At 42.6% G+C, this 23,440-nt stretch overlaps 1 protein-coding gene across 1 annotated transcript in view; it reads right to left on the bottom strand.

The window, feature by feature from the left end:
- LOC311149272 (ATP-binding cassette sub-family C member 8-like) overlaps positions 1-23,440 on the bottom strand; it is a gene marked incomplete at both ends in the record, with an annotated part of 153,072 nt that overhangs the window by 123,363 nt on the left and 6,269 nt on the right. The window contains 2 exons of the mRNA XM_084186396.1: positions 9,941-10,062; positions 19,822-19,963. Of these exons, the coding sequence (XP_084042522.1) occupies positions 9,941-10,062; positions 19,822-19,963 (264 nt within the window). The remainder of the gene's footprint in view (positions 1-9,940; positions 10,063-19,821; positions 19,964-23,440) is intronic.

The following is a 23,440-nucleotide window of genomic DNA, read 5'->3' as shown; positions in this document are numbered from 1 at the left end:
CGAATGTGAAGTGAATATCATGCATACATTTTATAATCTATGTTTCCTATCTTTCCTCTGCTTTTGACGGTTTAGTTTACATTTTGTGTCATAGCATTTCTGATGGCTCTACTCATGTTACAACTCAGTGTCAATAGGGAATAAACAGCTGTAATAAACTGTCAGAATTACTGTGCCTACCTGTCAAAAGACAAATCACTCACTATGCGCTCCATTCTAAATCCCCAAGACACAGCCTAGCTTACCTGACAGATCCTCAACACGGGGGCCCCTCAGGGGTGTGTGCTCAGTCCCCTCCTGTACTCCCTGTTCACCCATGACTGCATGGCCAGGCACGACTCCAACACCATCATTAAGTTTGCCGACGACACAACAGTGGTAGGCCTGATCACCGACAACGATGAGACAGCCTATAGGGAGGAGGTCAGAGACCTGGCCATGTGGTGCCAAGATAACAACCTCTCCATCAACGTGATCAAGACAAAGGAGATGATTGTGGACTACAGGAAAAAAAAGAGGACTGAGCAAGCCCCCATTCTCATCGACGGGGCTGTAGTGGAACAGGTTGAGAGCTTCAAGATCCTTGGTGTCCACATCACCAACAAACTATCATGGTCCAAACACACCAAGACAGTCGTGATGAGGGCACGACAATGCCTATTCCCCCTCAGGAGACTGAAAAGATTTGGCATGGGTCCTCAGATCCTCAAAAAGTTATACAGCTGCACCATCGAGAGCATCGTGACTGGTTGCATCACCGCCTGGTATGGCAACTGCTCGGCCTCCGACCGCAAGGCACTACATAGGGTAGTGCGTACGGCCCAGTACATCACCGGGGCCAAGCTTCCTGCCATCCAGGACCTCTATACCAGGCGATGTCAGAGGAAGGCCCTAAAATTTGTCAAAGACTCCAGCCACCCTAGTCTATGTTCTCTCTGCTACCGCATGTCAAGCAGTACCGGAGCGCCAAGTCTAGGTCCAAAAGGCTTCTTAACAGCTTCTACCCCCAAGCCATAAGACTCCTGAACAGCTAATCATGGCTACCCAGACTATATGCATTGACCCCCCCCCACCACACCCCACCCTCTTATACACTGCTGCTACTCTGTATATTATCTACAGTGCCTTGCAAAAGTATTCATCCCCCTTGTCATTTTTTATATTTTGTTGCATTACAACCTGTAATTTAAATGGTTTTTTTATTTGGATTTCATGTAATGGACATACACTAAATTGTCCAAATTGGTGAAGTGAAATTAAAAAAATAACTTGTTTCAAAAAATTCTAAAAAATAAATAACGGAAAAGTGGTGCTTGCTATGAAGCCCCTAAATATATTTATTTATTTTATTTATTTTACCTTTATTTAACCAGGTAAGCCAGTTGAGAACAAGTTCTCATTTACAACTGCGACCTGGCCAAGATAAAGCAAAGAAGTGCGATAAAAACAACAACACAGAGTTACATATGGGGTAAAACAAAACATAAAGTCAAAAATACGACAGAAAATAGAAAATATATATACAGTGTGTGCAAATGTAGCAAGTTATGGAGGTAAGGCAATAAATAGGCCATAGTGCAAAATAATTACAATTAGTATTAACACTGGAATGATAGATGTGCAAGAGATTATGTGCAAATAGAGATACTGGGGTGCAAATGAGCAAAATAAATAACAATATGGGGATGAGGTAGTTGGGTGGGCTAATTTCAGATAGGCTGTGTACAGGTGCAGTGATCGGTAAGGTGCTCTGACAACTGATGCTTAAAGTTAGTTAGGGAGATAAGAGTCTCCAGCTTCAGAGATTTTTGCAGTTCGTTCCAGTCATTGGCAGCAGAGAACTGGAAGGAATGGTGGCCAAAGGAGGTGTTGGCTTTGGGGATGACCAGTGAGATATACCTGCTGGAGCGAATACTACGGGTGTGTGTTGCTATGGTGACCAATGAGCTAAGATAAGGCGGGGATTTGCCTAGCAGTGATTTATAGATGGCCTGGAGCCAGTGGGTTTGACGACGAACATGTAGTGAGGGCCAGCCAACGAGAGCCACAATGGTGGGTAGTATATGGGGCTTTGGTGACAAAACGGATGGCACTGTGATAGACTACATCCAATTTGCTGAGTAGAGTGTTGGAGGCTATTTTGTAAATGACATCGCCTAAGTCAAGGATTGGTAGGATAGTCAGTTTTACGAGGGCATGTTTGGCAGCATGAGTGAAGGAGGCTTTGTTGCGAAATAGGAAGCCGATTCTGGATTTAACTTTTGATTGGAGATGCTTAATGTGAGTCTGGAAGGAGAGTTTACAGTCTAACCAGACACCTAGGTATTTGTAGTTGTCCACATACTCTAGGTCAGACCCGTCGAGAGTAGTGATTCTAGTCGAGTGGGCAGGTGCCAGCAGTGTTCGATTGAAGAGCATGCATTTAGTTTTACTTGTGTTTAAGAGCAGTTGGAGGCTACGGACGGAGTGTTGTATGGCATTGAAGCTCGTTTGGAGGTTTGTTAACACAGTGTCCAATGAAGATGTATACAAAATGGTGTCGTCTGCGTAGAGGTGGATCTGAGAATCACCAGCAGCAAGAGCGACATCATTGATGTACACAGAGAAAAGAGTCGGCCCAAGAATTGAACCCTGTGCCACCCCCATAGAGACTGCCATAGGTCCAGACAACAGGCCCTCCGATTTGACACATTGAACTCTATCTGAGAAGTAGTTGGTGAACCAGGCGAGGCAGTCATTTGAGAAACCAAGGCTATTTAGTCTGCCAATAAGAATGCGGTGGTTGACAGAGTCGAAAGCCTTGGCCAGGTCGATGAAGACGGCTGCACAGTACTGTCTATTATCGATCGTGGTTATAATATCGTTTAGGACCTTGAGCGTGGCTGAGGTGCACCCATGACCAGCTCGGAAACTGGATTGCATAGCGGAGAAGGGGCGGGCATGGGCAAGTTGCAGCGGAGGGTGCAGAGCTGTTGACCGGGGTAGTGTAATAAATAAGATCTGGTGCAACCAATTACCTTCAGAAGTCACATAATTAGTTAAATAAAGTCGACCTGTATGCAATCTAAGTGTTACATAATCTGTCACATAATCTCAGTATATATACACCTGTTCTGAAAGGCCCCAGAGTCTGCAACACAACTAAGCAAGGGGCACCACCAACCAAGCGGCACCATGAAGACCAAGGAGCTCTCCAAACAGGTCAGGGACAAAGTTGTGGAGAAGTACAGATCAGGGTTGGGTTATCAAAAAATATAAGAAACTTTGAACATCCCATGGAGCACCATTAAATCCATTATACATTTTTTTTAAAGAAGATGGCACCACAACAAACCTGCCAAGAGAGGGCCACCCACCAAAACTCACAGACCAGGCAAGGAGGGCATTAACTAGAGAGGCAACATAGAGACCAAAGATAACCCTGAAGAAGCTGCAAAGCTCCACAGCGGAGATTGGAGTATCTGTCCATAGGACCACTTTAAGCTGTACATTCCACAGAGCTGGGCATTACAGAAATGTGGCCAGAAAAAAGCCATTGCTTAAAGAAAAAAATAAGCAAACAATTTTGGTGTTCGCCAAAAGGCATGTGGGAGACACCCCAAAAATATGGAAGAAGGTACTCTGGTCAAATGAGACTAAAATTGAGCTTTTTGGCCATCAAGGAAAACGCTATGTCTGGCCCAAAACCAACACCTCTCATCACCCCGAGAACACCAAACCCTAAGCATACTGCTAAAGCAACACTCAAGTGGTTTAAGGAGAAACATGTAAATGTCTTGGAATGGCCTAGTCAAAGCCCAGACCTCAATCCAATTGAGAATCTGTGGTATGACTTAAAGATTGCTGTAAACCAGCGGAACCCATCCAACTTGAAGGAGCTGGAGCAGTTTTGCCCTGAAGAATGGGCAAAAATCCCAGTGGCTAGATGTGCCAAGCTTATAGAGACATACCCCAAGAGACTTGCAGCTGTAATTGCTGCAAAAGGTGGCTCTACAAATTATTGACTTTGGGGGGTTGTCACGCCCTGACCATAGAGATCACCTGTATTCTCTGTTTGGTTAGGTCAGGGTGTGATTTGGATAGAATCTAGTTTATTCTATTTCTCTGTTGGCCGGGTGTGGTTCCCAATCAGAGGCAGCTGTCTATCGTTGTCTCTGATTGGGGATCATACTTAGGCAGCCATTTTGCCTACCTTTAGTGGTGGGATCTTGTTTCTGTTTAGCCTTGTTTCTGTTTGCTGTTAGCCTTTAGAACTTCACGTTCAGTTGCTTTTGTTATTTTGTCAAGTGTTTATTATAATATTAAACATGTACGCATACCACGCTGCACCTTGGTCCAATCCTTTATACAACGAACGTGACAGGGGTGAATAGTTATGCACGCACAAGTTTTCTTATTTCTTGTTTGTTCCACAATAAAAAATATTTTGCATCTTCAAAGTGGTAGGCATTTTGTTTAAATCAAATGATACAAACCCCCCAAAAATCAATTTTAATTCCAGGTTGTAAGGCAACAAAATAGGAAAAATGTCAAGTGGGGTGAATACTTTCACAAGCCACTGTTTGCATAGTAACTTTACATATTATATATTAATACTTTAATAACTCTACCTACATGTACATATTACCTCGACTAACCGGTGCCCCCGCACATTGACTCTTTACCGGTACCCCCTGTATATAGCCTCCCTACTGTTATTTTATTTTACTGCTGCTCTTTAATTATTTTAATTTTTTTACTTCGCTATTTTTTACGTAACACTTTTTTTCTTAAAACTGCATTGTTGGTTAAGGGCTTGTAAGTAAGCATTTCACTGTAAGGTCTACACCTATTGTATTCAGCGCATGTGGCAAATACAATTTGATTTGATTTGATTGTGCATCTAGCGAGTGAGGAATGTGCCGTCTTATGTGCTGGTCCCAACAAAAATTACATTAAAAAAAAATAATAATAAGCGATGGTCCTGTACTGCTACTGTTCATTTCATGGCAAAGTTTTAAAATAACAAATAATAGATACAAATGATATACTGATATACTCGTGGGCTCCCGAGTGGCGCAGCAGTCTAAGGCACTGGATCTCAATGCTTGAGGCGTGACTACAGACCCCCTGGTTCAATTCCAGGCTGTATCACAACTAGCCGTGATTGGGAGTCCCATAGGGTGGTGCACAATTTGCCCAGCGTCGTCCGGGTTTGGCTGGTGTAGGCCTTCATTGTAAATAAGAATTTGTTCTTAACTGACTTGCCTGGTTAAATAAATAAAAAAGACTTACTCATTATATACTTCTGCCAGGTTAACATTTATTTGAGAAGCTTTTGGGGAAAGTATTTCTGTCAACCCACAAGAGGGTTATCGCATCAACTGGCTACACACGGAGTGATGGACAAATGTGCACACCACACAGACAGACAGAGGCAATATTGCTGGAAATGAATTGGCAGATAGTGTCATTTTGGCTTTTTAAGTCAATAGTGGCTTTAAAGGGGTGGGATAATGTCAATGTAGCAGTGATTAGATAGTAGCTGGGAGCTTGTGTTGTCTGGTACTTGTGAGATTTGTTTAGGACAGTTTTGTGGTGGAACACGTGAAAATTGCATGTACTTTCAGAATTTCAGAATCAGAACTCATAGGTGGGTTGCGAGCTACTGGTGCGATCGACCTGTTGGAGACCCCTGCCTTAGATGAATAGGGGAAACATGTCATTGTATTTGTTGATACGCTGCAGTCAAATTTTGGCACCAGTAGACTAGCTACCTAGCTAAGTAACCCACGCCCCTCTGCGAACACACCTTTTGTGATGTTGGTTACAAGGCGGTACTAAATTAGGAAAGATAATAAAACGTTACCATTGGTGCATTGAGAGGATTTTCGTAAAGTCACAAAAGCCTTTATAATCCAGCCGTCTAAAGCCAACTTTTTGACACTAGGGAGGGGACCAGTAATGTTATGATCAAACTTTATCAATGTTAAGCAACAGTCATTTTTCATACTTTGGTCATCCTACTTTGATCTGGTTTCACCAAATATCATCAAATTTAATAAAAAACATGATGTTGACTGTGCAGGACCTTTAATATTCTCAGCTGTCATTTGTATCACTACTTATTCAATACAAATTATTTACGAGAATAACTACAGTACACAGTATTGAAAAAACAATCCCATTTCAACCTAATATCGGTTTGGAATATACACAAGTATACAATCTTTACACAAATCATATCTCTGACTCATGCTCAGCGGACACACATAGAATATTCTACTACATTGTTTCTCTACCTCATACTGCAGTATAATTAACAGCCATTCAATCAGAATGTAATTGGACTTTTAACAATATTGCCTCATACCTACAGACCGATAACCAGCTCAACATAATGAACCGTGCATCTGGATTAACAGTACATTTGTAATGCCTATGGTTTAGACCAGGGATGGGCATCTTTGATGGGGGTGGGGGCCACAAACAATCTGACCACCATGAGTGGCTTGCAGGTCTGCATACCCACACATGCAGTCAGAGCCAGCCTTAGCCTTTTGGGGGCCCTAAGTGAAATTGTGTTGTGGGGCCCCTCACATTGCGAGCAAAATATTTTAGCGGCCCCCATCTTGACAGCGGAGGGAACATTTTGAAGTTTGAAAGCATGTTTGCTGCGATTCTACACATTTTGCTACGGGATGGAGAGAAGATTTAGCAATTTTACAGCTCATTTCCTGCAATTCTACTCATTTTGCCAATGTTTGCTGTTTTGAATATGATATCTGAGGGACAGTGAGTAACAAAATCAATGGGGGCCCCACGGTCAGTAATTTGACCATGATTACTACAAGTTTAGATAGCTGGCTAGACTAATTTACCAATCACTTTTTTTTTTATGACATGGGCTAATTGAGTGAGTGACATTGACTGACATAACAAGAAAAAAACTGCTGATGTACAACCACATTTTGAAATGTCACCTTGTGTATTCGATTATTCTAACTCTCAACATTAAGTTGAGACCCCGACCGAGTTCCCCCCTCCAGTTGCCCATCCCTGGTTTAGACGAAACCACGTACAGTACATCATTGAATTGCTCATTGATTGTGCTTAGAAGGCCTTAGGGGCCAGCAAGGCTACAGTGAGTCATACAAGGTTTATCCACCACACAGTAATTGGGCATCTCTTCTACATCCTTTGGCTTCTTTGCACTGCAGAGGCAGATTTCAGCAGTGGAAGATGGACATTTTCATGTTTAGTACTAAAGTGAGGTGAGCTGTGCATTAAAGTGTGGTGACCATTCTGCCATAGTTTGTACGCACACATCCACACACACACACACACACACACACACACACACACACACACACACACACACACACACACACACACACACACCACACTTTATGCATACACACACACACACACACTATGCATAAACACACACTATAAAATATGTCCTGTACATTTTACAGTAAATTGCTGGGAGCTCAGTAGCCAGTAGGTTACTGTAAATTTAGAGTAAATTATTGGCAGCACAGAAGCCAGTAAATTACTGTAGATTTGCAGGACCTTTACTGTAACACCTGACTACAGTAACATACTGTATTTCTAGAATTTACAGTGCATTACTGGAAGCACAGTAATTAGTATTGCAGATTTAAAGTGCAGGTAGCTAGGCAATATTTAAATATTAAAATATTAGTCAATCAGAGTTGAGCTAAATAAACTGAGCGAGCTCAGCTGTGAATGGTCCTAGCACATTAAAAGAACATGTCAAGGGAAGACAGTTTGGATTTGGCTTCAAACCAATCACATCACCAGAATCCAGACGTCATTGACAGAAAAAATTTAATTGTTGCATCTCGTTGTGTTGTTGTCCTCCGGTGGCTAGCTAGCTAGCTAAAATTGTCCCATTCCTAAATTAGCCATAGATGGAGATAGGGATTTGGACTTGTGGTTTTACTTAATTCTCCATACTGGCCAATGATTTTAATGGCGATTCTGATCCAACCATAAATGTATACATTGTGTCCCTTGCCTGAGAGGATGAAAGTTCAACATGTAGCTAGATGTAGTAAGCATAGCACATTGTTGCCCATGAAAGGAAGTTAGGCTAGCGAGCAAGCATTTTAGCCAGGTAGCCTAGGACAACAAAAACTGAACGTGTGTACTGTATAACAGACTAATAGAACGTTTAAGCAACATGAAAAAGGAGGATGGCATTGCTGGCAGTGAACGTTTTTTCTACTTGCAAGCATGCACGTACAAGGATATCAGTACCATGGACAGCCTCATCATATTTAGCTGACGTTGATTGCATTAAATCATTTTTGGTATCTTTTAGTTGTCACTGTAGTAGACTAAGCATAGGTGATTAGATGATGTTGAAGTTGAGATGGTGCTGGAATAGTGGAGGCAGCTCCTGTTTTCTTTGCGACTTGCAGTAACTCTCCATGGTTCTAAATCAATAGTTGTTTAGTAGTCCGAAAATGTCAGAAACATTAACTTTCTTGACCATGCTGTAGGTTATATAACTGTTTGTTACATGCAATATGTTTTGTGGACTTCACCGAACAGATGTTGCGCTCCGGTTTTGTGATGAAACAAAAATGTGGTTGAATTTATTCTGCCCCTGTCAGAGCGATCACGGTGTCAAGGTATATAAACAACACATAGGTTGTAATATGGCTATTTTTCCTTGGCTTGGCTTCCCCAGTTATTCTACCCACACACCGCTATTGCTCCGCTCCAAACAAGGCCAAATTTGATCAAAATACAAATAGTTTGAGGGCGGAGCTCATTCGATTAATACCCAGTTGTTTGTTTTGCTAATGCTCATTTTTAACTTTTACATTTTGGTAATTTATCAGACATTATTTTCCAGAGCGATTCATCTAAGGTTGATTTTTTTTTTAAACATATCACAGCCATAGCAAGTAAAACATTTCTGTAACCGTTACTGGGAATTAAGGATAAATTGGTCTTCAAAATAGCCTGTATTTGTAACATGAGAACTTCTGGATGTATCTTTGCCCATCTCTGGCTAGTGCAAAGTACGTTACTGTAATATTCACAGTAACTTGCGACCAGCTTCCTTTAAGTCATAGTAATTTGGCTGCTCTAAATTCTTTTGACAAGCAGGTGCTACTAGAAGAAACTGTTGATCAGAGCCTTGAGTAATTAACCTAATTTTGACACAATTGCCTGGAAAACCTCAACATATTTATTCATATTTGGTGTTTGGCATCACTTAAACTTCTAGAGGTCTAAAAAAGGCTTCCAAACAGGCTGTGATTACAGGGCAAACCCACCCAGCTTTATATTCAATCTCTATTTTATATTAGTGGTTCAAATTGTTAGGGCACTACTACCACAGCATTCTCACTAACGGCTACAACTTACAAGGCCCGCCTCAAAATATGTTAATTAGCAAGAGATTCAATCAACGCCCACAACATCTTCCCACAATGCACCATAATTCACACTATGCTGCTGTAAATACACAGCAAAACAGATAATACAGTTTTATAGCAGTGCAGTGGAACGACATTGAGCCCCCATAATGCATTGCTCTTTGCAGTACTGTAGCTAACTGTGAAAGTTTTGCTGTAAATTTACAGCAATTTGTTACAACACACTGAAAAGTGCTTAGAGAACCATTAAGGAGCCCTGCCTAGCAGTAGCTTGGGGAAGTTGGAGGTAAGTATTAAAAAGCCTTACCTAGCAGTAGCTTGGGGAAGTTGGAGGTAAGTATTAAAAAGCCTTACCTAGCAGTAGCTTGGGGAAGTTGGAGGTAAGTATTAAAAAGCCTTACCTAGCAGTAGCTTGGGGAAGTTGGAGGTAAGTATTAAAAAGCCTTACCTAGCAGTAGCTTGGGGAAGTTGGAGGTAAGTATTAAAAAGCCTTACCTAGCAGTAGCTTGGGGAAGTTGGAGGTAAGTATTAAAAAGCCTTACCTAGCAGTAGCTTGGGGAAGTTGGAGGTCTCTATATTGTGGTAGTAGATGATGGAGGTGATCCCAGCCATGAAGGCCAGGCCTGCAGGCATGTACAGGTGCAGGTGGAGGGACTGTGTGAACCTGGGAGAACACACACACACACACACACACACACACACACACACACACACGGGACAGGACAAGGTTAACACACACGCTCACACAGACGCACACACACATCCCAATCGGTGCGTTTAAAACCATTCTATATAAAACAACTTGATTGTAGATTTTATGTCATACAACAACTTGATTGTAGATTTAATGTCATACAACAACTTCATTGTAGATTTTATATGTCATACAACAACTTGATTGTAGATTTTATATGTCATAGAACAACTTGATTTGATATGTCATAGAACAACTTGAAGCCATATAATAGCTACAATAAGGCATTATGTTATAGTGAATAGTATTCTGGAGTGAAAGGCTGGAGTGCAGGAGGAGAGCTCTTCCATTCAATTCAATTCCACAGAGAATAATAATCCTGTGTAGTGGACTGTAGGGAACTGTAGGGGAGTGTAGGGGACTGTAGTGGACTGTAGGGAACTTTAGGGGAGTGTAGGGGACTGTAGTGGACTGTAGGGAACTTTAGGGGAGTGTAGGGGACTGTAGTGGACTGTAGGGAACTTTAGGGGAGTGTAGGGGACTGTAGCGGAGTGTAGGGGACTGTAGCGGAGTGTAGGGGACTGTAGCGGAGTGTAGGGGACTGTAGCGGAGTGTAAGGGACTGTAGGGGAGTTTAGGGGACTGTAGGGGAGTGTAGGGGACTGTAGCGGAGTGTAGGGGACTGTAGCGGAGTGTAGGGGACTGTAGGGGAGTGTAGGGAACTGTAGTGGACTGTAGGGGACTGTAGTGGACTGTAGTGGACTGTAGGGAACTTTAGGGGAGTGTAGGGAACTTTAGGGGAGTGTAGGGGACTGTAGTGGACTGTAGGGAACTTTAGGGGACTGTAGGGGACTGTAGCGGAGTGTAGGGGACTGTAGCGGAGTGTAAGGGACTGTAGGGGAGTGTAGGGGACTGTAGGGGACTGTAGGGGAGTGTAGGGGACTGTAGCGGAGTGTAGGGGACTGTAGCGGAGTGTAGGGGACTGTAGGGGAGTGTAGGGAACTGTAGTGGACTGTAGGGGACTGTAGTGGACTGTAGTGGACTGTAGGGAACTGTAGGGGAGTGTAGGGGACTGTAGTGGACTGTAGGGAACTTTAGGGGAGTGTAGGGGACTGTAGTGGACTGTAGGGAACTTTAGGGGAGTGTAGGGGACTGTAGCGGAGTGTAGGGGACTGTAGCAGAGTGTAAGGGACTGTAGGGGAGTGTAGGGGACTGTAGGGGAGTGTAGGGGACTGTAGCGGAGTGTAGGGGACTGTAGCGGAGTGTAGGGGACTGTAGGGGAGTGTAGGGAACTGTAGTGGACTGTAGGGGACTGTAGTGGACTGTAGTGGACTGTAGGGAACTTTAGGGGAGTGTAGGGGACTGTAGCGGAGTGTAGGGGACTGTAGCGGAGTGTAGGGGACTGTAGGGGAGTGTAGGGGACTGTAGGGGAGTGTAGGGGACTGTAGGGGAGTGTAGGGAACTGTAGTGGACTGTAGGGGACTGTAGTGGACTGTAGTGGACTGTATGGGACTGTAGTGGACTGTAGGGGGGAGTGTAGGGGACTGTAGGGGACTGTAGTGGACTGTAGGGGACTGTAGAGGACTGTAGTGGACTGTAGGGGACTGTAGGGGAGTGTAGGGGACTGTAGGGGAGTGTAGGGGAGTGTATGGGGACTGTAGCGGAGTGTAGGGGACTGTAGGGGACTGTAGGGGAGTGTAGGGGACTGTAGTGAAGTGTAGGGGACTGTAGCGGAGTGTATGGGACTGTAGGGGAGTGTAGGGGAGTGTAGGGGACTGTAGGGGAGTGTAGGGGACTGTAGCGGAGTGTAGGGGACTGTAGTGGACTGTAGTGGACTGTAGGGGACTGTAGGGGAGTGTAGGGGACTGTAGGGGAGTGTAGGGGAGTGTATGGGGACTGTAGCGGAGTGTAGGGGACTGTAGGGGACTGTAGGGGAGTGTAGGGGACTGTAGTGAAGTGTAGGGGACTGTAGCGGAGTGTATGGGACTGTAGGGGAGTGTAGGGGAGTGTAGGGGACTGTAGGGGAGTGTAGGGGACTGTAGCGGAGTGTAGGGGACTGTAGTGGAGTGTAGGGGAGTGTAGGGAACTGTAGGGGAGTGTATGGGAGTGTAGGGGAGTGTAGGGGACTGTAGGGGAGTGTAGGGAACTGTAGGGGAGTGTAGGGAACTGTAGGGGACTGTAGCAGAGTGTAGGGGACTGTAGGGGAGTGTATGGGACTGTAGGGGAGTGTAGGGAACTGTAGGGGAGTGTAGGGAACTGTAGGGGAGTGTAGGGGAGTGTAGGGAACTGTAGGGGAGTGTAGGGGACTGTAGGGGAGTGTAGGAGAGTGTAGGGGAGTGTAGTGAACTGTAGGGGACTGTAGCGGAGTGTAGGGGAGTGTAGGGAACTGTAGGGAACTGTAGGGGAGTGTAGGGAACTGTAGGGGAGTGTAGGGGACTGTAGCGGAGTGTAGGGGAGTGTAGGGGACTGTTTGGGGACTGTACACACAAAATAATGCTGGGTTAAAAAGTGCTCGGTTGAGAGAAGGCCAAGAGTGTGCAAAATTGTCATCAAGGCAAAGGGTGGCTACTTTGAAGAATCTAAAATCTAAACTATGTTTTGATTTGTTTAACACTTTTTGGTTACTACATGATTCCATATGTGTTATTTCATAGTTTTGATGTCTTCACTATTATTCTACAATGTAGAAAATAGTAAAAATAAAGAAAAACCCTTGAATGAGTAGGTGTGTCCAAACTTTAGACTGGTACTGTATATCAAAAAATGTATGATCCACCGGGTCAGAGCAGAAGACTGGAGGAACGGCTTAGTAGGGGCGTGGCTTTCAGGTAGTTATTTTAGGCCACCAGTGTGAGTGAATGTCATACCGGTTCTGTTGCATTGTTAACACATGTAAAGGTTGAATACTGACATTTTTGTAGCTTTAATATGGCTTCCAAAAGAGTAGTGCTAGGAACCCGAGGCTTTCTTTAGGCTTTGATGTCCTCACCAAATTGTGCCAAAATAAAGGTTCACTACTCAGAGCTTCATTATCTGTTCACATTGTACATTTGTGTCATCCGCTTGTCAGCAATATATAGAAGTGTGTGATTATCGATATTTTATTTCTCCACTTTTTCAGCGAAACTCTGTGGTGCAGTGGTTAGTTGTTGGCTTCAGTAGCCTATAATCATTTGGAATACCCAGTGGTGTAAAGTACTGTACTTAAGTAGTTTTTTTGGGGTATCTGTACTTTACTTTACTATTTCTATTTTCGCTACTTTTACTTCACTACATTCCTTAAGAAAATAATGTACCTTTTACTCCATACATTTTCCCAGAAGTACTCGTTACATTTTGAATGCTTAGCAGGATAGGAAAATGGTCAAATTCACACACTTGTCAAGACAACGTCTGGTTTGCTTAATATAAGCAATTTGAAATGATTTATACTTTTACTTTTGATACTTAAGTATATTTTTGCAATTACATTTACTTTTGATACTTAAATGTATTTAAAACCAAATATTTTTAGACTTTTACTCAAGTAATATTTTACTGGGTGACATTCACTTTTACTTGTCATTTTCTATTAAGGTATCTTTACTTTTACTCAAGTATGACAATTGGGTGCCTTTTCCACCACTGGGAATACCAGGTTCGCATCTTGCACCATACTTCCCATTTTTGCCTTCACTATTTTTCAAAAATTGCCTCTATAGCATTATTTAGGATGCTTAAGACAGAAGCTCATGTACTATGAAATAAAATAAATTATTTGAACAGTGCAGAAAGTGTGGTTTCACATTTAAAAAATATAGTGTGCCTTCAACAGGATTCAACCTCATACACTCACGTCCCTGGATGTTCCATAGTTCCCTACTCTACTTGCTAAGCTACCGGTCAGGTGAAAATTGTTTGTACAAAATCCAAACTATATTTGTAAGTATGGTGTCCAGTAGAGGTCGGTGTTTGAAAGCAGTTTTGAACCGAAGAAAACACTGGAACCACAGCAAAATCAGTGGGATCTCGCATTTTGCAACACATGGTTTGAAAAAGCACGTGATCAAACGAAGCTTTGGACATCATTGATGACATACCTCTAATAAAGTAATACACGCATTGGCACACTACTTCAAAGTTAACTGCTTAGCGATTTTGATGCATGCCTCTGAGCTCTGGTATCAAACGTAACATCACTACAGAAGAGTATGAGTTACTTAAGTGCCTATGCATTTCCCAATGTTGGGAGGGTTACCACTTTGTCAGAATGTTTAAATAATAAACTTATACATTTTATATTAAAATATGTAATATGTGAAAATATTGAAGGAAAATAAAATGTTGCAGTGTACAAACTTAACATGATGAACATTAATGACATTTACTCTCACATGTGGCCAAGAATAACTATCTGAAAGCCACACCCCCAATAGGCCACTGCTTTGGATTACCCAAACATTGCTTAATTTAACCATTCATTGGGTTTTTATTCACTTTTTATGCTGGGTTGACCCAACATGTGGGTCTTTTATAATGTAATACATAGGTTACTTTCAGGAGGCGTGGCCTATATACATTCAATTTTCCCTTCAATATTTTTCCACATTATATATATTTTTATATACAATTAATAGCATAAATTAAAAACCATAACAAAGCAGTAACTACTCCAACATTGAGATACACATAGGCACTTAACTTGCGTAAGCATCATTAAGCTCCAAAATGACAGTACTAATGCTTTACATGTATTGACAATACAACAGAAAAGATGTACCAGAATGACATTTACTCTCATGGGTGGCCAAAAATAACTATCTGAAAGCCACACCCCTACTAAGCCACGCCTCCAGTCTTCTGACGTGACCCGATGGATCAAAGCTCAATAATCCAACTAAGTGACCCAACTGGCTGGATAAAAAAGAACCCAACGTGTGTTCTGTCCACTATTTACCCAGTGTACACTCTTGCCTGGAAGAACCTTTTGTTTTGTCGATTCGTTTTGAAAAATATATGTTATTTATCTTTGTGCAGCATAACATGAATCAATCAATCAATCATTGTACATGAAAAAACACAGATATGAAAAACAATCCCAAAACAAATCTGGCTGCAGTACCCTTCAAGTTCATCACTAAACTCAGGCTCCCTGTGAAACTGGGTCCTGGACTTCCTTTTGGGCCAACCCCAAGTGGTGAAGGTAGACAACAACGCCTCAGCCATGCTGATCCTCAACATGGGGGCCCCACAGGGGTGCACTGCTCAGCCCCTTCCTGTACTCCCTGTTCACCCATGACTGCGTGGCCACGCACGTCTCCAACTCAATCATCAAGTTTGCTGACGACACAACAGTGGTAGGCCTGATTACCAACAACGACGAGACAGCCTACAGGGAGAAGGTGAGAACCCTGGCAAAATGGTGCCAGGAAAATAACCTCTCCCTTCAACGTCAACAAAACGAAGGAGCTGATCGTGGACCACGGGGTCGCAGTAGAGAGGGTAAAAAAATATATAGTTCCTCACTGTGCACATCACTGATGACACAAATGGTCCCTTCACACAGACAATGTGGTGAAGAAAGTGCAAACAGCAATTCTTCAGCCTCAGGAGGCTGAAGAAATTTGTCTTGGGCCCTTAGACCCTCACGAACATCTACAAATGCACCATTGAGAGCATCCTGTTGGGCTGTATCAGCGCCTGGTACTAAAATTGTACCGTCCGCAACCGCAGGGCTCTCCAGATGGTGGTGCGGTCAGCCCCCAACACATCACCAGGGGCACACTGTCTGCCCGCCAGGACACAGGAAGGCCAAGAAGATAATCAAGGACCTCAGCCACCCGAGTCATGGCATTTTCACCCCACTACCCTCTTGAAGGTGGAGACATTTCAGCTGCATCAAAGCTGGGACCGAGAGACTGATAAACAGCTTCTATCTCCAGGGCACCAGACTGTTAAACAGTCAACACTAGCTGGCCTCCACCCAGTACCCTGCCCTGAACCTTAGTCACTGTTAGTAGCAGGCTACCACCCGGGACTCTACCGTGCACCTTACAGGCTGCTGCCCTATGTAATAGAGCCATTGAACACTAGTCACTTTAATAATGTTGACATACTGTTTTACCCACTTCATATGTACAGTTGAAGTCAGAATTTTACATACACTTAGGTTGGAGTCATTAAAACTTGTTTTTCAACCACTCCACACATTTCTTGTTAACAAACTATAGTTTTGGCAAGTCGGTTAGGACATCTACTTTGTGCATGACACAAGTAATTTTTCCAACAATTGTTTAAAAACAGATTATTTCACTTATAATTCACTGTATCACAATTCCAGTGGGTCAGAAGTTTACATACACTAAAGTTGACTGTGCCTTTAAACAGCTTGGAATATTCCAGAAAATGATGTCATGGCTTTAGAAGCTTCTGATAGGCTAATTGACATCATTTGAGTCCATTGGAGATGTGGATGTATTTCAAGGCCTACCTTCAAACTCAGTGCCTCTTTGCTTGACATCATGGGAAAATGAAAAGAAATCAGCCAAGACTCAGAAAAAAATGGTAGACCTCCACAAGTCTGGTTCATCCTTGGGAGCAATTTCCAAATGCCTGAAGGTACCACGTTCATCTGTACAAACAATAGTACGCAAGTGTAAACACCATGGGACCACGCAGCCGTCATACCGCTCAGGAAGGAGACGCGTTCTGTCTCCAAGAGATTAATGTATTTTGGTGCGAAAAGTACAAATCAATCCCAGAACAACAGCAAAGGACCTTGTGAAGATGCTGGAGGAAACAGGTACAAAAGTATCTATATCCACAGTAAAATGTGTCCTATATCGACATAACCTGAAAGGCCGCTCAGCAAGGAAGAAGCCACTGCTCCAAAACCGGCATAAAAAAGCCAGACTACAGTTTGCAACTGCACATGGGGACAAATATCGTGCTTTTTGGAGAAATGTCCTCTGGTCTGATGAAACAAAATAGAACTGTTTGGCCATAATGACCATCGTTATGTTTGGAGGTAAAAGGGGGTTGCTTGCAAGCCGAAGAACACCATCCCAACTGTGAAGCACGGGGGTGGCAGCATCATGCTGTTGGGGTGCTTTGCTGCAGAAGGGACTGGTGCACTTAACAAAATAGATGGCATCATGAGGAAGGAAAATTATGTGGATATATTGAAGCAACATCTCAAGACATCAGTCAGGAAGTTAAAGCTTGGTCGCAAATGGTCTTCCAAATGGACAATGACCCCAAGCATACTTCCAAAGTTGTGGCAAAATGGTCAAGGTATTGGAGTGGCCATCACAAAGCCCTGACCTCAATCCTATAGAACATTTGTGGGGAGAACTGAAAAAGCGTGTGCGAGCAAGGAGGCCTACAAACCTGACTCAGTTACACCAGCTCTGTCAGGAGGAATGGGCCAAAATTCACCCAACTTATTGTGGGAAGCTTGTGGAAGGCTACCCGAAACGTTTGACCCAAGTTAAACAATTTAAAGGCAATGCAACCAAATACTAATTGAGTGTTTGTAAACTTCTGACCCACTGGGAATGTGATGAAATAAATAAAAGCTGAAATAAATCATTCTCTCTACTATTATTCTGACATTTCACATTCTTAAAATAAAGTGGTGATCCTAACTGACCTAATACAGGGAATTTGTACTAGGATTAAATGTCAGGAATTGTGAAAAACTGAGTTTAAATGTATTTGGCTAAGGTGTATGTAAACTTCCGACTTCAACTGTATATATATATATATTCCGGACTCTGACATTGCTAATTCTATTTCTTAATTTCTTAATTTTTACTTTTTGGATGATGTGTGTATTGTTTTGTATTGCTAGGTATTACTGCATTGTTGGAGCTAAAAACAAGCATTTTGCTGCACCTGCAATAACGTACAAATCTGTGTATGCAACCAATAAACCTTGATTTGATTTTGATTTGATGCAGTCAATCTCTTCTCTACTTTGAGCCAGGAGAGATTGACATGCATTAGGGCTGGGAATTGCCAGGGACCTCACGATACCATATTATCATAATACTTAGGTGCCGATATGATATGTATTGCGATTCTCACGGATCTATATGTATTGCGATTCGATAATGTGATTTTATTGTGATTTGATGTTCCAAACATATTGCTCACTATATGTCTGCTGCAGAGGGACAAGAGAGAGCATGAGAAAACGAGTTTTGATCAGTCATGGAAATAAAAGTGCTGAAAATAAATTGGGTCCTTTCTTAAAAAGAAAATTCAGAACAAGCTAAGTGTCACACCCTGGCTCTAGGGACTCTTTTAAGTTGAGCCAGGGTGTGTAGAGTTTATGTTTTGTGCTCGTTGAGTCTAGTCTAGTTTTTGTATATCTATGTTGGCCAGAGTGGTTCTCAATCAGAGGCAACGAGTATCAGCTGTTGCTGGTTGTCTCTGATTGGGAACCATATTTAGTCAGGTGGTTTTCCCACAGTGTTTGTGGGATCTTGTTCCGTGTTGGTTTGTGTTTTGCACCTGTGGACGTCACGTATCGATTTGTTGTTTTGTTCGTGTATCATTTAATAAATAAGTATGTTCACCTTCCACGCTGCGCCTTGGTCCTCTATATCCGACGTTCGTGACACTAAGAAGGAAAAATACTGGGGTTTTGGTGCAAGTACAGGCAACTAGCGCAAAAATAACATTGAGATATTGTACAAATGATACAATATATTGTCAAAAATTATATCCCGATATGTCACTGTATCGATTTCTTCCCCCATCACTAGTATGCATGTTCTTGATATTAGCCCTCCGTGTACATTTAAGGGCCAAACGTGCTGCTCTAATCCGGGCCAACTCTAATTTTCCTATGTCCTTCTTTGCAGCACTTGGCTATATAACTGGGCAGTAGTCCAGGTGTGATAAAACTTGTTTAGTTTATTGTGATGTCAAGAAAGCAGAGCAGGTCTTTATCACAGACAGACCTCTCTCCATCTTAGCAGCCGTTGCATCAATGTGTTTCTACAATCTAGGGTTACACCAAGCAGTTAAGTCTCCATAAACATTTTTAATTACAAGATTTGGGGTTTAGTGAATGATTTGTCCCAAATGCAATGCTTTTAGTTTTTTATTTACAAAAACGCAACATGTAAAGTGTTGGTCCCATGTTTCATGAGCTGAAATAAAAGATCCCAGAAATGTTCCCTACGCACAGAAACCTTATTTTGAGGGAGCATGCAATTGGCATGCTGATTGCAGGAATGTCCACCAGAGCTATTCCCAGATCATTTAATGTTAATTTCTTTACAATAAGCCGCCTTCAACGTTGTTTTAGAGACTTTGGCAGGACGTCCAACCGGCCTCACATGTCAGCCCAGGAGGACTGGGGAGGGACTGGGGAGGTATTGAGGAAGTACTGGGGAGGTATTGAGGAAGGACTGGGGAGGACTGGGGAGGTACTAGGGAGGACTGGGGAGGTACTGAGGAGGTACTGGGGAGGTATTGAGGAGGTACTGGGGAGGTATTGAGGAGGTACTGGGGAGGTACTGAGGAGGTACTGGGGAGGTATTGAGGAGGTACTGGGAAGGACTGGGGAGGACTGGGGAGGTACTAGGGAGGACTGGGGAGGTACTGGGGAGGTATTGAGGAGGTACTGGGGAGGACTGGGGAGGTATTGAGGAGGTACTGTGGAGGTACTGGGGAGGGGTACGTCAAACATTAACATAGTTCCAGTAGGGGTAAATGTATTAGGGGGAAATGGACTCACCCATCTGAGACGATGCCCTCTGCAATCTCACAGACCAGGACGAAGAGGAGGATGAAGGTGAGGAGCCAGCGCAGGTTGTGACCAGGGAAGTGCAGCCAGGTGCTGTGGTGGATGTGCACCTTGGAGCTCTGGCTGCCCCAGCCTTACAGCACACATAAAAAAAAAAAACAACACAGGAAACAGGAAGTTAACCTCAGAGAACAGTGTGACATCCGTCTGATGTCAATTTGGATAAACTCCCATATCTATTGGGTGAAGTACCACAGTGTGCCATCACAGCAGCAAGATTTGTGACCTGTTGCCACAAGAAAAGGGCAACCAGTAATATTTACTGTTAATTTGTTATTATCTATTTCATTTTCTTTGGCAATGTAAACATATGTTTCCCATGCCAATAATGCATTTTGAATTGAGAGAGAGAGAGAGAGAGAGAGAGAAAATGAGAGAGAGAGAGAGGGGGAAACAGAGATCAGTTTGCTCCGCAGCCTTTCAACTCCATGGTGGTCCTTGTGAGTTTATTAGTTTAACCTATAACCATTAGCATCAGTTTACACAGTAGTTCTCTCTCCATCTCTATTGCTATCTTTCTCTGTTTTTTTGTCTCTCTCTCATCTACATTCTGAGCTAATTAGTTAATACCAGTCCTGATTAGTTTCAGGGTAAATCTGATATGGCATGCACATTGTTTTCCCAGAGCCCAGAGTGGTGCTCTGTAAAGGGAATAGGGTCCCATTTCAGTTGGAATGGCCTCCCTCCAACAGTGTGACAGGGACAAAGTGAACTGGTCAGTCACACACGGATGACACATAGCCAGGTACATTAGTGTCACTTTAACAGCTGTCACAGGGACAAAACACCGGTCACGCAATGATAACGACACCAGAGGAATGCCTTAGCACATTGTAATCACATTAACAACAGGGACACAGTGAACTTGTCATACGATGATGACACCAGTGGAATGGGGGGAGGGGGGTAGCCAGGCAGAAGAGGACGGAAGGCGAGCAGGGATGTGTAACCCAACCCTACAGTAGAAGATCGTTCCAGCTCCTGCTCGCTTGGCCTAAATTCCACCAGAAAGGTCACATTGGTTTGTCGAAAATAAAAATGCTTCCCACAACAAGGGGCTTCACCTAGGGCCCAGTGTCCGTTAGAATGTTAATGGTTTTATCATAGGGGACACACTGTGTAATATGCATACTGTACAGTGGAACGTATATTCCTATGCTAAATTAATAAATGCATAGTTAAATGTAAAAAGTGAAGCACATGGAAGAGGCTCAGTAATAAATGATGATCTTAAGGAGTAAGGCTCAGTAATAAACAATGATCTTAAGGAGTAAGGCTCAGTAATAAACAATGGACTTAAGGAGTAAGGCTCAGTAATAAATGATGATCTTAAGGAGTAAGGCTCAGTAATAAACAATGATCTTAAGGAGTAAGGCTCAGTAATAAACAATGATCTTAAGGAGTAAGGCTCAGTAATAAATGATGATCTTAAGGAGTAAGGCTCAGTAATAAACAATGATCTTAAGGAGTAAGGCTCAGTAATAAACAATGATCTTAAGGAGTAAGGCTCAGTAAAAATTGATGCTCTTCAGGAGTAAGGCTCAGTAATAAACTATGATCTTAAGGAGTAAGGCTCAGTAATAAATGATGATTTTAAGGAGTAAGGCTCTGTAATAAATGATGATCTTAAGGCGTAACACTCGGTACACTCCCTCTGGCATATGTTGACAATATCTTCATCATCATCATCCTCACCACCAGTGATTAAAGTACATTCTTTGCACACAAAGAAAACAGAAATATAACATTTACGTAAGTATTCAGACCCTTTACTCAGTACTTTATTGAAGCACCTTTGGCAGCGATTACAGCCTTGAGTCTTGCGTATGACGCTACAAGCTTGGCACACCTGTATTTGTGGAGTTTCTCCCATTCTTCTCTGCAGATCTCCTCAAGCTCTGTCAGGTTGGATGGGGAGCGTCGCTGAACAGCTATTTCAGGTCTCTCCAGAGATGTTCGATCGGGTTCAAGTCCGGGCTCCAGCTGGGCCACTCAAGAACATTCAGAGACTTGTCCTGAAGCCACTCCTGCATTGTCTTGACTATGTGTTAGGGTCGTTGTGCTGTTGGAAGGTGAACCTTCGCCCCAGTCTGTGGTCCTGAGCGCTCTGGAGCAGGTTTTCATCAATGATCTCTCTGTACTTTGTACAAGGCCCTTTTCCCCAGATTGCTCAGTTTGGCCAGGTGCCAGCTCTAGGAAGAGTCTTGGTGGTTCCAAACTACTTCCATTTAAAAATGATGGAGGCCACTGTGTTGTTGGGGACCTTCAATGCTGCAGACATTTATTGGTACCCTTCCCCAGATCTGTGCCTTAACACAATCAGATCTCAGCGCTCTATGGACCATTCCTTCGACCTCATGGCTTGTTTTTTGCTCTGACATGCACTGTCAACTGTGGGACCTTATATAGACAGGTGTGTGCCTTTCCAAATCCTGTCCAATCAATTGAATTTACCACAGGTGGACTCCAATTAAGTTGTAGAAACATCTCAAGAATGATCAATGGAAACAGGATGCACCTGAGCTCAATTTCGAGTCTCATAGCAAAGGGTCTGAATACTTATGTAAATAAGGTATTTCTGTTTTTTATTTGTAATACATTTGCAAAGATTTCAAAAAAACTGTTTTCGCTTTGTCGTTATGAGGTATTGTGTGTAAAATTGATGAGGAAAAAAATTATTTAATACGTTTTAGAATAAGACCGTAATGCAACAAAATGTGGAAAAACTGAAGGAGTTTGAATGCTTTCCAAATGCACTGTACGTACTGTTTTTAACCACTACACCTAGAGATTTTTATCTCTTGACAAAGTAACTTAGTGTTGGTTTTAAGACATCACAATAATATTTATAAGTCTTCATTACCACATGTTCCTACTTAAACATTTAAAAAGAGCTCAAAACTGGCTGCAAACATAATCAAACTTTAAGTCACATAACCATAGACCAGTTAAACTTGTACAATACTTCCAGTCACGGGTGGCCAAAAATAACAAATTGAAAGCCATGCCACCACTAAGCCACGTCTCCAATATAATTTCCCAGTGTGCCTTGCCTTTTGTATAAATTGGCGAGTTACCACCCATGACTGTATTTGTTAGTGACAGACATGGTTGTTGAATTTCATCATGATCAGTCTTGTGTACTTCACGTAGGCTACTGTAGGGTAATGTTTTCTTTAAAATAAACTGTTTATGACAATACATTATAAATACCGTAAGGCTTTACTTTGATGTCAATCACTGTACATGCAAAAACACAGATATGAAAAACAATTAAAAAAATTATAGCTGCAGTAGAGCATGCTGGGAAATATGATAATGATGGGTGTGGTTTTGATGAGAACGTTTTACTCTCCACAGAGTAAAACTGACACAATCTCACTCTCACACTGGTTATTAACATTAACACCAACAGGTGGGGTTATTTTAAACCACTGAGTGTTAATTTCACTCTTAGAGAGTTCATTTAACTCCTGAATCAACACTAGAAATGTTACACTGAAAAATCAACACTAAGTAACACAATTTACTGTGTGTGTGTGTGCATACT

This window comes from Coregonus lavaretus, assembly GCF_964263955.1.
Source record: "Coregonus lavaretus genome assembly, chromosome: 21".
Lineage (NCBI taxonomy): Eukaryota > Metazoa > Chordata > Actinopteri > Salmoniformes > Salmonidae > Coregonus > Coregonus lavaretus.
This window is presented reverse-complemented; position numbering and strand designations above follow the sequence as displayed.